The sequence below is a fragment of the Anopheles funestus genome, chromosome 3RL, assembly GCF_943734845.2.
Source record: "Anopheles funestus chromosome 3RL, idAnoFuneDA-416_04, whole genome shotgun sequence".
In the NCBI taxonomy this organism is placed as follows: domain Eukaryota; kingdom Metazoa; phylum Arthropoda; class Insecta; order Diptera; family Culicidae; genus Anopheles; species Anopheles funestus.
Genome location: NC_064599.1, coordinates 42,807,496 through 42,826,386, shown reverse-complemented (window position 1 = coordinate 42,826,386; position 18,891 = coordinate 42,807,496). Strand labels below are relative to the sequence as shown.

General features: G+C 39.7%; 1 protein-coding gene across 1 annotated transcript in view; it reads left to right on the top strand.

Annotated features, from left to right (window-relative positions):
* Positions 1 to 18,891, top strand: part of LOC125770857 (SCY1-like protein 2) — a 100,699-nt gene that overhangs the window by 36,696 nt on the left and 45,112 nt on the right. The window contains exons 4-9 of the mRNA XM_049440893.1: positions 4,711 to 4,836; positions 5,039 to 5,137; positions 12,815 to 12,955; positions 15,869 to 16,085; positions 16,156 to 16,301; positions 18,560 to 18,690. Of these exons, the coding sequence (XP_049296850.1) occupies positions 4,711 to 4,836; positions 5,039 to 5,137; positions 12,815 to 12,955; positions 15,869 to 16,085; positions 16,156 to 16,301; positions 18,560 to 18,690 (860 nt within the window). The remainder of the gene's footprint in view (positions 1 to 4,710; positions 4,837 to 5,038; positions 5,138 to 12,814; positions 12,956 to 15,868; positions 16,086 to 16,155; positions 16,302 to 18,559; positions 18,691 to 18,891) is intronic.

Genomic DNA, 18,891 nt, shown 5'->3' with positions numbered 1-18,891 from the left:
TACCTAAATTGCTTGATGTGCGATTGCAATATTTTGTTAATAAAAAAATAAATGATTAAACCAGGCCGTACATAAATAAATGAAAATAAAATAAAATAAACGAATAAATAAATAAACGCTCGTAATTTCATATTCCTTGTTCCTTATTCGTATAGAACGGCTAGGCCATTTTGCATATGACTAGAAACTTGAATTAGCATTCAATTCACATTGATTAACCTTCTTCGAAATATGAAAGAGCACCTTAGTCGATATACCCGAGAATATTTGGCTGCATTTTATTTAAAATTATACAATATGAAATGCAATTGTGGTAGGGACGAGACTGTAATTGATTTTTTCATACCTTAATTCAGAACCTATTAAAAAGTTTATTTGACATAATATCTAATAATGGAATTTTACGCAGCTACTAGGAAGATTTGGCATGAGTCAAGCATGCCAAACCAGCGGCGTCAAATCATGAATCTCGCTGATTCACCCAAGTGCTACCGGATAAAGCGTACACAAGCGTACACGATTGCTATGGTCACCGTCGATAATTTGCATCTGCAAAATGTAAAACATGTTCATCCGGTTGGCCCTACCGCATACTGTGCACCATACGGAAAGGAAATAATTACTGCCTATTTGGACTGGCACTGTTCTTTGAGGGAAAATTACTGATGAGCAAGTGCAGGAAAAATCTATATCATCATTGCTAAAGTGCCGATAATCAATGGTCGTTTAAGTTAAATGAATGGGAAAAAATTTGTCGAATCCACCAAGCTATTGGCAAAATCGTAGATAAAAAATTCATTCATTATTAAACCTACCTTAATGCAGGATGGTGGTGGTTTCGTATATAGATAATTTTATTGAATGATGAAGATCGATAATGTTTTTGTGCTCCCTCTTTCGCAACGACGATTGAACGTTATTAATGAGAAGTTTGCAGAAAGGCAATTAAGAAAATTAGTTCATCGATGTATTGGTATTTTCCGATTGCTAATTAATAATCGGAAATGCAGCATTGGTTGATTTTACGTCAAGTACACTTTCGGTTTCTCGAAGAATAATTAGAAAAAGAGTTTTAAAGTTGAACACACGGATTTCAATTATTCAAATATTAGGAAAGATTTGGTTCATTATGTAAGAAAATTCGTGAAATTGAAATATACGTAATACGTATACGTAATGGTACTTTTTTAACATCGAACCATGGCTATTGGTTTCTCTAATCACATTGTACTAAAAATGAGACTTATTGTACTAACCAACACTAGACTTCATATAAATTAAAAAAATTATAAAAGTTTCAAAAATAAACCATTATGTTCTTTCTTTATTTTATCCTGCTTTACATTCAAAGTTCACTACCCTACACAATATTACAAAATCCGAAAATGTACATCAAACAATCACCTTTACTGAAAACTGACTCAATGACTTTTTCTGGAAACGCAAACAATTATTTCCCCATTGCAAATGAACAAACAACGATGGATGTTGTCCCCGAGTGTCAATGGATAAGATTCACCGGAAGCGTAAACTTTCCGAAATTCAAGTTTCGTTCCTCGGATTTCCGTTTAACAGTCATTTCTTGTGCTGTGTTCTACACTCAGATGTTTGAGGATTTTCGCGTGCAGCTTCCGTCGGGGTAAACTTTACAAGGTAATAAATAATTTTAAACTCCAATCGAACGACTGTAAACAATTCGTGTAAAATCCCGGAAAAACATCCTAAAGCATAGAAAAAATGCCCTTTTTTGTCGATCGTATTTTTGCAACGCTCGTGTCAACCGAGTTTTGAAGCTTGAAAGTATCTCTTTAATGTCCTGGGTCTGTAGTATAAGCAAACGGGAGCTTGTGAGCAAGAGCAAATATTTTTGGATTGTGAAAAGGAAACGGTACAAGAATAGGCGTGAAAGGTAAGAGGAAAAGATCCTTAACCACTATTTGCTCAACAAATTCGTTACGCATTTGTACGCCACAAAGCTAATCCGGCAGCAGATTAGGGGCTTTCCTTCATTTGGCACAGCAAACAGCAACGAACTTTTCTGTACGAAAACCCAGAACAGCTAGTGAAGAAGCCAATGCTAAAGGGATGTGTAAGCCCAACGAAAGGAAGAAATACATTCATGTATTTAAAAGATATGGTTAACACGTGTTAGTTAAATGTTATAACGCACTGAAGGAGCACCTACAGAATCTTTTATTACGCTGGATTGATGAGTAATGTCTATACTTGCTTCATTTATTGTTAATTTTGCATTTCTGAAAGTCTTTGTAATTTTCATCGCTTTTCAGACAATTCTATTTTTGTTGAAAATAATTGTAATATGTATCTCTTTTCAACAATAATCCATACAACATGAAGCACACCGTTAAGGAAGGCAAATGCAAACACTTAGCAAACAAAATAAAAAATAAATAAATAAACTACTCAATACATTGCAGTGCAATACTTTCAATTCTATTTTCCATTAAGATTCAAATGGTACACAACGAATCTCGGCTCAAGATGCTTAAGATTGCTACGACCTTTCTTCGGTCACGTTGGTATGTACTCACCGCCAAAGACCGTCGGATGTTCGGTGAAAGGCAAAATATCAACATCACTGTGGTACACAATGCTCGTTCGTAGTTTGTTGTTACAGCTTCCAGGCCGCGGATCTTACGCCTCGCCACCTCCACTCACATGTTCCATCCGGAAAGGCAGCAAATATTTCAACACTATAAAACAGAAATAAAATTCAATTTTCCACGGAATGAATTTGATTATTCGTGCGGAAGTGTTTGTAGCTCACCATTGCCACCACTCGCTTCCCATCTCTTGTCCGCAATGAGCGTTTGGAAAAAGCTCGGTAGAAGAATTCCTTCGCAATATGCTGCAGACACAGAAATGCGGTTGAAACATAGTGAAGGAACGAAAAGAAAACACTCTTTACCAAAACCCCCTGTGTGTGTGTATGTGTGTGTACAAGAGATGGAGCAAAGGACAACAAAGTGGCATGGCACAGTGATTTGTCACCGAGCTTACAAGCAGCACCAAAGTTGTGACGGGTTTTCCCCCATTTCGTGCGTGGCAATGGAACGTATAGATGCCTAGCAGCGAAGACGCTTGTTCGCTCGTCCGGAACATTGAGTTTCCAGCTGCTTGCCGGCTAACAACTTTGGACCGAGAAAACGTTTCACCAAACGCACTAAAATAGCGTTCGACATAGCGGCAGGCAAAGTGTGCAGGGCGCAGTGCAGCGATGAATAAATTCATCGACGTTATGTGCAGGTGGTTCAGCTGGTGGGAGTGTTCCACAGGTGATACTGCACTTGGAATGCACATTTGTAATGCACTGCAACGGACGGTAAATGTTATCGTTCCGGTAAAGATGGTAGCGGCGTACACCTTTGCTCCATCAATCTCGGCGACAAAAAATCGGTGAAGCAAATCTTGCAAAGTGCCAAATAACCGATCTTGTGTGTTGGAACGCACTTCGACATGGTTGAATCATTATGTACCACCCAGAAGTTGTATTGCCCGCACAGTGAATCACAGCGATCGCTCCATCACTGTCAATTTTAGCACAAAAAAGAAATAAAATGAGTAATGTTTAGTACACGTGCTGGAAAATACAAACTACGTTGAAATTATATTGTGGTTGTGGTTATTGCCAAATTGGACGCCAGCAATCGAAATGAACATTTCGATTAACACTTGGCACACTTCCCAATTAGCACGATTTTGCTAGTTCCCTAGCTGGACAACGAGAAAAGCGATTGTATTGTAGTATGCTTTAACAATACTTTGTAGAAAATTAAGTTCATTCAGTATGTTCAGAATCTGTTCAGTTTGTCTGGATGGAAACTATCAGTTACAAGTCTATATTATATTCAGTAAATTTTTTTGAGTATATTTAAAATGATGATTAGACCAACCTTCCCAAAATTGGTTTAAGAAGAATTATATTACATTTGAGTTATTTCAAGACTTTATCGAGGACAAATCAACAAACTCTAACATTCTTAGTGTCACATACACTCTTTGTATTCCATGACAAATACGAGTTTGTATCCAGTTTCAAGGTCCTTCACGGTATATCCAGTGTTCCAAGTATCGATAAAAGATATTAGTGTACTCTTTCCCGAAACGCCACAGCTCGTTTACTTTGCACAGTTATCATGGATCTCGGGGTAAAATCTCTCGGACCAAGTCCCAGAAAAGATGAAAATAATGAATTTGTCAACGACCACCTACAAAAAGTTATGTTTGCAAATTGCGTTGAAATACCTTTTAGCGATAGTACTGCTTGCAGTAAAATTTTCCACGACACAAATCTTTCAAATTATGCATGGTATGCTAATTACTAAGGACATTATCATTTATCAGAACTTGAGCTATGACTGGTCCTGATGTCGAGTTCCATCTGGATCTTTTCTATTTTCAATTTGGTACTTTTTACAATTGAATGAATAAATTATCAGTATTATTTTAAATTGTTTAACTAACTTAAATTTTTGAAATGCATAATTATTATTGGAAACTTTTAAAGCCCGTAATTCCTTTTTTAAATACACCCAAAAGCAATAAACTTCTGACTATTCTTTTGATTGTGCTATTGGAAGAAAGATATCTTATTCGTCTAGCCATATTTATTGGCATCCCCTTGAAATATGAGCACTATCATTTATTCAAAAACAACTTGTTTTTGCCTTTTTTTTCTCTTCACTCCAGGAATGTTCCATCTTTGTGTTCGAGAAACGGACGGCCGAAAAGCTGCACAAACCAAAACGGAAGGAGACGGTTACGGAAATTTTGCGAGCATCCGTAAAGCAGCTGGAACGATTTCGGCATCCCAAGGTACGTATATGCGATGAACAGCAAAAAAAAATTAACAGTGAAACTGAAACCATCGTTGCAAACTGCACTTTCTGGACGATACGATGCTCACGGAGCGTATACCGGCACGACCAGCAACACAGGAACCGGGTGCATCCGGAACGAGTTTGTGTTTAATATTTATGCCTTCCTACCACACTTGTCCCCCCATTTTGCTTTACAGATCTTGCAGATCATGCACACCGTGGAGGAAAGTTCGGAAACCCTCTCATTCGCTACCGAACCCGTCATCGCCAGCTTAGCCAACATCCTGGCCTATCAGGTAAGTGAGACCTAAGCTTCTGTTGTAAACGTTCGAGTACCGTGCCGCATGGATCCTAGGTTAAGCTTGTGGCTTAAAATGGAACCGTTTGGTCTCAACAAAAACATTTGCGGCAGTGCTTCTGATGCTGCATGGAAGCGAAAAACTATGAACTGACGATTAAAACACTAAAAACTAGTCACTGTTGTGCAGCACAGTACAATGACTTTTGGAGTTTATCACACTTTGCACAATTAACCCGCAGCGATTGGTGCGCTAATGTTGATTTTGAGTTGCACTTAATCAGAATTGACAGGGCTAAAATAGGTGGTGAAAGTGTACCGCATCCCCCGGGGGTTGTTGAAATGTGCCAACCAACTTGCGAGAGGAAGCAAGAAGGTGTTAGATTGTTAGGGAAATTGAAGAGTGCTGCTGTTAAGGACATTTATCATTCTTATTTATTTAAACGAGACTACATTACGAACAATAGTTTGTCACGCTGTTGCTTTGCTGCAAACTTCAGATTCAAGTCTATTCGCGGACAAAAGTCTCACTCCAGGCGCTCAGGCACCCAGCTCAGCGGAACTGCGTAAACAATAAGGAAAACTCTTTCCACTACGCTCGCTCCATTAACGTTTGTGAAGAAGCCAAGGGGTTATAGGGAAATGAGGCAGTACAAAAAAAAGGGGAGAAAGACTCGGAATTCGTTCTTGTGTTTCTTTTGTTGCGAGTGTAATGGACCGAGGCCAAACGGAACGACACGGCCACACAATCATGGAATGGTGATTATCTCGTTCTAACTCATTTCCTTTCATGACCATTCACTCGTATAATGAAGCTAATGAGCGAACGATGGATAGATGGAACGATAGATGGATCGTTCCCTCCGTGTTGCCTTTCTTTCAACCATTAGGGAAGGAAAGTTTGTTCCTTCCGATGAGCCTTTCCGAGGGCCGGCTGGTGGAGCGGAAGGAAAACAAACACCACCATAACAGGGTTTGTTGTTTGCATGCCAAAATGGAAAAGCCAGGTGCATTAATGCTTTTGGTACGGTTCTTGTTTTTTGAACATGATGGTGTTGTTTGCTTCAAAGTTTTCCACTGTTGAATCTGCACCCTCGAGGGTTAACGAAAAACATGCATTTATTGCGCCAAATTGTAACTAGAAGTTTTTGGAAATTCGCAGCACACTGAATGCAAACATGTTTAATCAAACGAAAACTGCTCTTTCAAACGTTTGTAATATAATATTAAACCTAAATAATTGATAACAAAGAACGGTAAAATAATATTACTACCACGGACGAGCATTTAGTGAGATTTCTTAAGCGCGTCTACTTAAATGCATCCATTGTTCAATGACAATTTATGGCTGAAAAAGAAAACAGTTTTGCTACTTTTAAATCACATCCAGTGGAATAGCGGTTTAACGTACTATATCTAATGAAAACAGCACACAAGGGAGTTTAATGTCTTTCAAAGAAACTTAGACCCTCTTTTTAAAAGTAAAATGTGGTTTATACTTTTCAATTTAAAACGATTATAACAGAACTACTTCACATAAAACTCTTCACACAGTTCTCCAATTAAAAACCTCCTACACAGCGACTCCACACCGAGTGCAATTGTGTCATTACCTTTTTTTGGTTTGTATGCAACTAGCGATAGAAGGGAAGCTCGTCGTTCGGCCATGTGTTACCATTATTTTAACCCCGTTAGCGTACAGCATCATACGAGCATATTACGTTTTGCAACATATTGCGTTTGCCTCATTTGCCTGAAAAGCCACAACAAACGATGCTCTAATATGCGATTAGTGAGATTACTTTTCATTATCAACAAACGCGTACGCGTAACAAACACATACTTTGAGCCATGCAGGAGGCTTCACGCTTAATAATGACATTCGGTCTTTTTTGTACAATGTAAGTAACACTTCATCCTTAGCTTAGTGATAGCACCTTTAAGCTTTTTGAAAGCAAGATATATTGCTATGTGTCGTTAATTTACTTACAAGTTTTTTTCTAACTTACTAATTAATTGATTAATTAATTAATTACCAGTTTGACAAATCTTTGTAAAAGAAATTCAAATAGAACTTATTTCGGTCATAAACTCAAGTAGGTTTTTAAAATATTATTTCCTCTGATTGTTACTTAATTTGTTAATAATTTTGATTTTATTGCCTCTAGAACGATCAGGCTTGTATATTTTAAATTCTTAAAAACAACATATTTAAGCAGTATTTGTTTTACATGAAATCTACCATATTTTCCATAAAACGAGGTAATTTCAATCATGCAGCTCCATTTCCATAAATTTTGTGTAACTATCAATCATGAAAAACAATAATCCACAAACGCACTATACCGGGCAACTTCTATCGAAACTACTCGTTAGGTTAATATCACAGTAATCATATCCTTCCCGTTCATCAACCCAACATTACCGAGGATTGAACATAGAATGCTAAACAACACACAAACCATAGCACTTTAATCGAATGGCACAATTTACTCCAACCCAATCGGCTTCAAGTTGACCAACGTTCGTTGCCAGATACACGTGTGTAGTCCTGCCATGGTTCGAATATTCTATCCAGCACCGGCCACTGGCCAACGAACGCGCACCGAAACGACATAGAAATTCCCCAAGTGCATGCATGTAGTAGGCTCATTAATTTCGATGCCTTTCCGGTTCGTGCCCTGCCTGTCTGCCTGTTTACGTTCACGCGTTGGTCATTTATATACATAGGGCGGTGAGTGTAGCTGCTCGGTTGAACCGAAACACAAACTACCCAACGCTCCCAAAATCAGTACCACACCTTTAACCCTACAATATTAGACCTTAGGTTAGTGCCTGGGCAGGGAATTGGAATGGCAACTGGCAAATGAACATCAGGAATGCCAGGAACCAGCATCAAAGGTGATGATGATAGTAGTTGTAATGGAGGCAGCAGCAGTAGTATTAGTAATAGTGATGCTTCACTAAAATAGAAATCGATCCATTTCCGATTCTCTGATGCGTAGGCAAACATGGCAAACGTATTCTAATTAATATATTCTTCCTTTTTTATTGCGAGCCACATTTTTTATCCATTGCTAGAGTAAGTCTATTACCGTGTGGCATTGTTTCGGCAACACTTGAAACGGTGTACCTAAGTTTATCTTTTTTTCAAAGATATTAACCCACTACTCATGTTAATGTCTCACAATGTCTAAATGCTCCTCAATAAAAGGATGCTCCTTTTGTTGAACATTCTACAATTCTCAACAACTCTTCAGCCGTATAAAGGTATGTTCGATAATCTGAATGGTTTGGTACAACTTTTACTTCACTTGAAACGAATGAAGCATTAGTAGACACTACTCGCTGCTTGATGGCTGGTGGAAAAGTACACATTCCATGCTTGAACGTGTGCATCATGTCCTCAATATGTCTAGCACAAGTGGTCAGCTGTCAGGTGAAGTTGTTCCAGACAACAGCAAAAACCATGCACGATCGTCCTGTTTGTTGTCTCGATTGCCATGCTGTTGTTGATTTTCATGAGACTTTTGTTCGAGTCTTGTGAAAAGTTTACAGTTCGTCCGTTTTACTACTTGGGATGAATATTTTTTTATCAGAAACGTTATAAACAATTCACTTAGGTTGACTAGTCTTGTGGTACTTTTTACACACACACACACACACGTACACACATGTCTCCGTTGAGGAATTTCTCAAAGGTTTCTGTACAAAGTATTGGTAACGGTGTACAAATGCCACAGCATGCACATCTTGGCATGCGAGCATCTTCACGCGGTTTGTTATTTTCTTGCAGTCCTGACGCTTGCACGCCTTGCTTGTCGGTTTCATGACAGCGGGATATTGATACGGCATGATGGTAACACGCGCTCTCGTGCCCCTACTCATTACCTTCGGCTCATTGAGGTACTTTGCTGAAAGTGATACTTTTCTTCCAGTTGGCAGGGCCTAAGAGCCTTTCGTGACGGTACGCTGCGATATTCTGCCGCAGTGGCAAATGGCACGCGATGCACCAAACCACACCTATATTCGTGGGTATGTGGGCATATGCTATCAGGTGCACACCTGTAGCGTGCTCACCTACGACGAAAAGGTAATCCGTACCTTCGCAGTGTGCATACTACACGAAGGATTATTTAAGGAATTAAGAACCGCCTTCGGGCCTGTATGCCTTCCTCGGACAACAGACACGAGTTGCTGGAACGGCAACTACTCCGCTGTGTTGAGTTTCGAGTGTACTTTGCGCTTGATTGTTGCCTACTATTCGAAAGGCGTCAAGATCGACAGTCGAGTTCTCCGATGGGAAGGCTAGTGGGGTGAGAAAGGTAATGAATTTTTAAAATCATACCATACCTTCACCGCATCGTCTCCTACACGAACGTAAGCCATTTTCTGCACCAAAGCCAAGATTACATTTATGCAAGCACATGCATCAAGCGACCCATTGGTCGTATGCTAATGTGCCTTACTTTCAGTGCTGCATCATGGTTACCCTTCAGCGGTGGTTTTTATACCATCGTCTTTAGCGGAATGACGGTACAGCTGAAGTATGATTTTAATGTAATAATTTCCTTCGGTACGTCGTGGTAGTGCCCACCACTAAGCCGTATTCGGGTCGGTGCTGAGCTAAGCTTGCGAAGGAAGCAACAATAACGGCATTAAACATTTAGACTTCGTTTGATGTGATTGATTGCTCAATTGCTCTTGAACACATATAAGCGCAATAATGTAAGAAGGACGAATAGTTGCAATGGTTGAGGTGGAATGGTTGAGTCATTCATACAAGGAAACTAAGAAAAATAACATCCAAAACAAATTGTGAACTCCGTCTGGTATGCACCACCCATTCCTAGAACATTGTTACACTCACTGACGTTGGTTAATGTCAATGACTTGCATCGGTGTTTAAGTATATTAATGAAATTCATTACAAAATCCCGATTAATGTTACAATACATTTTTTGTATAGTTGAACTGATATAATCAAATGCAGTAAATGCCATAATTAAGGTGACTTTTTTATTCGATACGAAATTACTTCTTTTGTTTCATAGTTATGGCATAACAGCAATAAATAACTTAATGCATTTGAAAAGAATTTTTTTTGTTTCTATGAGTGGGTTCAATCAAATAGTGGGCGCCTAAATCCATAGTCATGTGTTTTTAAATACTATTGCTTGTATAGTATTATAAATGTTTAAAATTAAAAAGCTACCATTTTCATGTTTGTTACCAAACCCTTCATAACGATAAGCTCATGAAGCAATCTCGTGGGATTTGTACATAGTAGGGGATCGAGTTTCAAACAACCGATGAAAATCACAACCGAGTGGTTTACCCGTACCGAGAACTGATTATCCGGCTACATGGTAAAGATAAGTCTAGTAAGCCAAAAATGGTTACCTAGTAGTTCGTAACGTCAAGAAAAACACGAACAACTTGCTCAACCTAAATATTTTTTTAACAACCTGATTTAGCAATTTAGACTTAAAAACAATTGTCGCTTTGTTACGCCTGAAAAAAAGGAACTTTGAAAAACATTGTTTATAAAGGGTGGACAGTAGGATAGTAATTGTTTCAAAATAAGAAATATGGTTCACTTAAAACAAACATGGCTACTATCGTGTATTGTATTAGCTAGGTGTTGCAATGCAGATATAAAATCGTTGTTTTATGATTTACGGTAAACTACAAGGATGAAACTATCCAATAAATTATACACATCTTAAAGGTATGCAGAGTTAACGTGCTGTTCATTAATCTATCTTAAGCTAAAACGTTGTTGTCCTTACCGTTGACTTAATTCTCAAATGTCAATATCAATTTTTTTGAACAGTTCATCGTTAATCGCAAACCTAGAAATAATTGCAAAATGTATTGCGAATTTTATTGCAACGTGGTAATAGCTAAGAATGATATTAAGTCAAGTATAAAGCTCTTTCATAACCATAAAAGAGAACATGATATAAAGGATATAAATACTATCCTGTACAAAGAATTGGTGTGATTTTTTAGTGAAAAAATATAATTAAATTCCATACTAAAAAACATTTAATTTGCTATACATTTTCCTTTTCTTCCATACTCCAATTTTCATTTTATTAACAAAACGAAAATATGTTATTCTTACAACAGGTACTGAACGAGATATTTCGTTGTCTAATAGATAAACATTAAACATTACATTGAGATTACTGGTAACTTCTGATAAATTATATTATAGCTCCCTTCAGCTAAACGTTTAAGACTAACATAATTGCTTTTGTCATAAAACAAAATTCCATTCTTCATTTAAGTGGTAAATTGAGCATTCTGGTACAACAAAGTTTGTAAATAGAAACATTAACAAGTACACCATACCATCAAATGAGGCTTGAACCACAAAGTTCAATATGTTGTTACGCCGTTTGTTATGCCTTTTACTCATTTTTTGCGTAATAAATGGTTACATCTGACCAAGATGGCAAATCAGAAACAGGCCGAGCGTTGTCCAACGAAGCAGATGGAAACATTTTAACCACAAATTTAACCACCAAACCCACAACCTGGCGGTAAATTGCGTTCCGATTTCTAGGAAGAAAACCGCACAATACTCGACCCTCGGCCATCGGGTTTTATGGTGTATCAATTATTGGTATCGTCCTTACTGATAAAGATCTACAACGGTTTGAGGAAAATGGTAGCAAGGGTCCATCAAACCACAAACTTAAGCCACTCACAATTGGGCCCGCAAACAAGCGCCCGGTTCAGCCAGTAGCGACAGGTATTTTGACAAATGGTATGCTATTTCCGATTGCCGCGCTATACCTTCACACCTGTCCTACACCAGTTACCGGTTGCGTTTCGGATGTCCCACGGGTCCCACGACAGTGGCATGGGTGACCATTATGGGTGAATTTATGTGATGGTCGATAGATCGAGCATGAATCACCTTAGCGCCATTATCGTTCACATCGTGATCATTATCGAAGCTCTAAACGACCGTCATCAACGGAGGCTATCAATAGTCTTCGATTGTGTAGCTTGGTGGGATAAGTGGGAGGTAGAGATAAGATGTGTTCATAAAAGGCGACCACCAGACTACCAGGCCGAACAATGTAAGGAGCACAGTGCCTAACCGCAGAAGCACCTTGGGAGACTCTTTGCTGAACAACAAGCTTGCTCAATCAGTAGTCCGTCAAACCGGAACGCTGTAAAGCACTGTCCGAGTAGGTGTACCCATGGAGAACCATGACACAGAACACGGAACGGGTGCGTACCTTCAGGAAATGAGAATTTAGTAATAATTCTGCAATCATCATTATGTAGAACTGATTGTTGTACTTATTTGAGCAGAGAAAACATTCTAAAAACAACAAACAGCTTTCTTCAAATCTTCAACCCTCGAGCTTTTGGGTGAGTTTTTCCAATGCTCCATCTTTAGCAACATACTTTACCCAATGTCCTCGGGGAATATTGTTTGAGCACGTGACATTACTATCCTTCCTGTGCAACAACAAAAAAATCAGAGGAAAGACCGCCCCGACATTTTCGTCTCTGGACTGTTATTCCAATTCTACCGCCTACTAAAGCTTTTCTATTCATTTTACCAACAGAACCACAGCAAACGAATAACCTGTTCCATCTTCTATCGTTCTATCTCTTTTTCGATTCACTATCCGGTTCTGCGAGCCAGGAAGCTGGCGGAACAATTACGGGACCACCGAGCACGGGAGCATCCGGTCAGCACTGCCCAAACACTATCGCCACGAACCGGCCAGCCCACGCAAAAGAGTACACGTTCCTGGACATTGAGCTCAAGTACGGAATCCTACAGGTATGGTTGCTATAGTATTGAACCATTCTTCGCTTTACTTTACTCCCCTTTCCGTTTTATTTAGCTGTACCGTAAAAACACTGCGTCCCTTTCAACTGTCTCCCATTCACCGGTGTCTAATACCCTATTAATAAAGGTCCACAATTTGTCATCGGACCGCGAAGCATTGCTGATCGGTGCGAAAGGGGGCTGGTGTTGCGTCCCGAGGTCGAAAGAAAACCCCAGGCACGCACGCAAGAACCCGACCTATCAAAGAATCCTAAAATAAAAGAACGAAGAAAGGATTCCTAAAGCGTTCCGAGAAGCAATGATTCGTAAAACTGGCCACCTTTTCCGTGCTAGAACACAGCTTCTGGGCGGGAAAAAACATTCTTCCAAATCGTATCATTGCGTCGTCCAACTGTGACGATGAAGTACGGGCAGGTGCCCCGTACCGGTCAACTGGAAGATCGCAACCTTCCATTTTATTTTCCTCCGCTTTCTTCTATCACTGTTACCCAACCGAACTCCTTCTTCCTCAGGAACGAACGCAAAATCGGATCAATAAATAAATGGAAACAAACGTTCTTGCACGCTTTGCCCGTAGCAAAAGCGGAACACCATCATGCGCACAATACGTGGTAGAAAAAGAAAAACTCTCCGCAAACTTTCCAACAGTTATCGGTGACATTTTTCCAACATTACAACCATTTTGTTGTATTGAAAACAGCGACAAACAAGAGTAAAAAAAAATTCAACAAGACACCACTTTTCCGGATAATTATCAGCGTTTGGATGCATAAACGTGCATGGAAAACGTGAGTAATGTGGGCAAGTTTGCTGTTATTTTGCTTGCTCGCTCATAAATGTCCATCACTGGCCAGTATGATCGATTAGAACGTGAAAACTGCTGATCGATGACGAAGATGGTACATTTCACACAAATCGACTCCGAATCGACGATCGATCGCTTCACAGACGGAATAGCAAAGGGGCCACGTGCACGCTGTACGCACTCGTTAGCAACCACCCGGACTGTACAGCATCCCTGTCAACTTGTTTAAAAAATGCATTCTTTCCCCATTCCCTATGCCGATACTAACCTTTGGGCTATTATTATGCCTTTGCCATTGCTCGTTATTATAGAGGTTTCCGTTTTGCAACCGTTTGCTTCGGTCTGTTTACCTCACGCTGAACTATTGCCCGTAGGAAACTATTCTTTGTGCAGAATAATGATGATTTCAAATGGCATTTCTTCACGTTGCCAAAGTCACGTTTCAGTGCGTTGAAAAGCTGTAAGTGAAACGAGGCCGAGCGGTTGCCAGCACGGCAATTGATACGATACTATAGATGCGGAACGATTCGGAAGCGTGTTCTTGCTTCGCTTTCACGGATAAAGCTGTGGTCTGTCAAGTAATGTTAGCATTCCAACGAGGCCAATTTTATTTACGGCATTGAAAGGGATTATAGCAACTGGAAACCGTTGTTATTTTTAAGTTATTTTACAGCTTCAATAGAGTGCAAAGGTGGAGAATTAGATGCGGAAATAGAACAGATAATAGCATTGATTGTTTGTGCAATATTAATGATATCTTATCATCAAGGGATTATATAATCGAAATTTGTCTTCTTTATGGTACAGAAGATGACTTTGCTTGTGAAGATATTGGATCCACTGATTATGAAAGCGATTTATTGGGCAACTTTAAAACTGCTGTTGTGCTAAAGAATTAAATTCAATTTATGAATCTTTTTCTTATATGATGTTTTTTGAATCCTGTACCTGTTAGAAGAATTCTGTACACGAGAGCATCTTATACGTAGGAAAATACTTTCCTTTGAAAACATAAAGCTAATCGCTATATTTTATTTTCATTTTCATTTCATTTCTATAATCGAAAACACACGATAAAGTCAGTGATAAATTCCAAAAAAAAATGATTCATTGTTAAAATCCATTCGATTTATTTCACTAGTGTTTTTTAGGATTGTTGCATCACTATAAGAGACTGAACTATGTCAACCTTTTTGGTGTTTAATTTTCTCGGTTAGAACGGCCTGGCCGTATCAAGACTTATTTTATCACTTAGCTGGATATTCAGTCCATGCTACGGGGGAACGGTCCGGATGGGATTTGAACCCGGTCCAGCCGTGTGGACGGGCGCCGTTTATCACATTCACCACCCGGTGACGGTTTTTGTATTATTAAAATTGATTTTTGTTACTCCTTTTGTAATCTTTCTTTTTATCTTTTTATGTAAGCTAATTTCCAAACGTTATTTTGTTTTCATTTATGCTCCGATTTGATGAAGTATGTTGCTATGATAAAATGCTATTTATATGTTTCTGAGTATATCGAATTATTATTAAGTTATATATTATATTATTTTTTTTAAATCATTCATTTGAAAAATTATTTTTTTTTAAATCATAACATTTTAAAAAAAATGTTTCATACTCTATCGTTTAGTAATGAAAGAATGTATGTAAGTGTCCTTTCCATCAGAATATTTCAAGTGTTTTTCTTTTTTGGTGTATCGAAACACTGAGACATACGTACTAGCCATGTAATGGCTTACTTGACATTTTATTACATAGTTTTAGTGAACAGCTGATAATTGTTGGAAATGATGAGCGTAGTAGACCACAATGAAGAATCCTTAAGAAGACTATGATTTCATTATGGAAATGGTATAAACGCAACCCGGAGTTGATGTCAAATAGGGAATTTAATAAACATTGAAATAGGTTAAATTGCTGTCTCTTATTCATAATCGCTATAAATATGCTACTGCTGCTATTACCTTTGATGTATTGGGATATCCTGCGCAACCTCCCACGAATTATTCAATTCAACTTACCATTTTGATGCTGAATTCCATTGCCAAACAATAGCAAACTATACTAAAACTTGTTCCATTCCATTTATTCCAGATAACCGAGGCATTATCGTTCTTGCACTATTCCGGGCAAGTGATACACAAAAACGTCTGCCCGTCATCGATTCTGATCACGAAGAAGGGCACCTGGAAGTTGGCCGGGTTCGAGTTCACCGAGCGCACCAACGAAACCGATGCAACCGATCCCGTACCGTGCCAACCCTGGTCAACCAGAGCCTCCAAGCTGGTGCAGCCGAATCTAGACTATATGGGTAGGAGTTTAACCTAAAAATAGCAAGCGAAACTGCACATCCAGCTCATGCCGGTTCATCTTATCCACAGCGCCCGAAATCCAGATTAACAGTAGCTGCAGCATACTGAGCGATATGTTTTCGCTCGGGATGGTTATTTGTGCCATTTTCAACCACGGCCGCTCGCTGATACAGTCGGGCAATTCAACCTCGACCTACCTGAAGCAGATGGAACTGGTTGGTATTTTGGGCACGCTCCGTTCTCCGACTGTCAGATCGCAATGGCATGGATCTGGTTTCATACACGAATATGCTTTCTATGCTCCTCCGTCACTATTTTTTCACGCCTCATTTTGCGACTGTATCCCCACACCATTAGTCGTTCCGATGAAATGAACTATTTCGACCTGTCTTCTTCGTCTATCATGCGGCTTCACTGGTATGATGAATATTCATCCCAATGTAAAGGTAAAGCTGCTCACTGAATGCAGCACAGTACCTCCAAAAGCATTGTAAGGCTTTAAGCTCCAATCTGTCGTACGGAGGTCGGTTGGCCACACACACACATACATACACCCACGGTCAGGTGCTATGTACGAAAGTACATTCCACAGTTTCCGACGGACTTTTTTCCAATTTTCCGTCGTCAACACGTGAATAGTATCCAATTTAAGCTTTGATCTATGGTGGGTATCTTTCCGACTGGTGGGCTTGGTCGCTTGCTTGGTTGAGTTTAGTACTACCAAGCCTGGTTGGTTGGCCTTAGTTTGCCGAACAAAGCAATCTTCGAAAGTAACTTTCTTTACGTATTTCGTGAAGACGTCGCCCAGGTTAGGCGTACACACAATAGCGGCACGCATAATTCGTGCAATGACAGCAAGGATAAAAAAAAATGTACGCGCACAGGGCCAGCAAGCGTACTCAGTGTAATCATAAATTCCGTACATCGTTTATGTTTCTGGTTCTGATAACGCGCAAGCACAGAAGGCACCAAACGCGATGGGTTGATGGCTGGAGTTACGGGGGTAGTATTCCATTTCAAAAACCAGGCCGACGTCCATTACAAGGTATCAGGTTTACCCAAGTAGAAGTGGTTTTTGGTACTGCTGTACTTTCAAGTCTTTAAGCTTAAAATCATGTCATTACATTACTTTGTATGGCTTTTTAATACCACCCAAACATATGCCGCATGAGATGGGATTAAATTTATCAACATAATGTCCTTTGTAACTGACACGATCCTTGTGCTGTTTTATACCGGTCATGTTTGTGTGATCTTCAACAAAATAAATACTACTTATGTTACTGTTTTGCTGTCTCAAAACAGTTCTGTATGTTACTGTTTGAAACGGTTCCTTTTCAAATTAAAGTGTTATGATATTCGATCAATTCCATACACTTCAATTGCTAATAATACAAATGTATTGTATGTGGCCTTTTTAGCACTTTCGAGAAGCTAACTTTGTAACTCAACAATAAATTAACTTCGCACGTGTGTGTTTGGTAACACACGGCTTACACGGTTTTCGTCCGAATTCCTAGCTTCTTTGCACACGACGGGAAGAGCTTTTCCGTTTCCATTATTTAACATGGTTAGCTTCCATTTTATTCACAACAATAATTAAATCAATTCCAAACTCTGTACCCGTGCTGGGACCGTCCGTACGGCGACAAGGAATGATTTTTCCCTTTCACTAGAAACACCCGCACGATTGCACGAGGTAGTACCGTGTCTGCTACTCGAGCCGTACGACAACTTACAGCTGATGGTAAATTGCTAAGGGAAGCATACTTTTTCCGCCAGGTTCACACCGACTAGAAGCAGTTGGCTTGAGGTTGTTTGGCAGACTAAAGTTCACCGTACATGTGTATATTGTATGCCACCTTCGCTTGCCTTGGGGGTAGGAAGTCTAACAAAAATTGTTATTATGTACTGCCAACAGATTGTTGATTAGATTCAAAAATACATTCAGTCTCCAGCGTTGGAGTGTTTTTTTTTGTTCCCCTTTCCAGAAGTCGAAAGGGGAGTCAAATTATTTGCAAAAAAAAACTCTGGAGCTCCAACGCAAAACACAGGTTGTGTGCGTATGTATGTATGTGGCTAGCTGCTGCTGCGAAGACAGCGCGTGTCCCAAACCTTAATGGAACAAGCCTATTATTAGAAGCCCATTGATACGGCAAATATCCCACGCGATAAAGCTCCGTCACGACACACGTACACGAACATGTACCATTCACACGCAATCAATGTGGGCAACAAACCGGGACATCTAGTCCGTTGCCATTCAGTCTGCTCTGGCAAGTATGTCCCGGTTGCCTTCGTCTAACCTTTGGCGCCAAGCTTCCTCCTTTGATATACCCACATACACACACATGCACTGGTGTAGGGAATGCGTTGGACACTAGCAACACTGGAACCAGTGGGTGATTAGTTTAAACGGAGCGAGCGAAGCGAGTGAATGGCAAACGTGAACTAATTTTCTATAAATCATCAGCTAGATGAGGCCGTACATAATATCCTTCCAAGGATACCGATCCCGCTGCAGGAGGCAACCACAAGGCTATTGAAGAAATCGCCCGGAGCTCGCCCAACGGCTCAGCTACTAACGCTCATCAAGTACTTCAGGTAAGATGGATACGTTTGCTTTTCCCCATTCCGCCGGTGGGTCACAGTGCACGAAGAGGACGAAGAAGAATCCAAAAAAAGGGAAACATCTTCACAGCTTTACTCAAGCATTCTTCGCGGAAGTTTCATGGCGAATCGATGCACAGCACGCGGAACGAAACGGCATAATTGGATTGTCCGTGTTTTTCGTGCCCCGTTCGG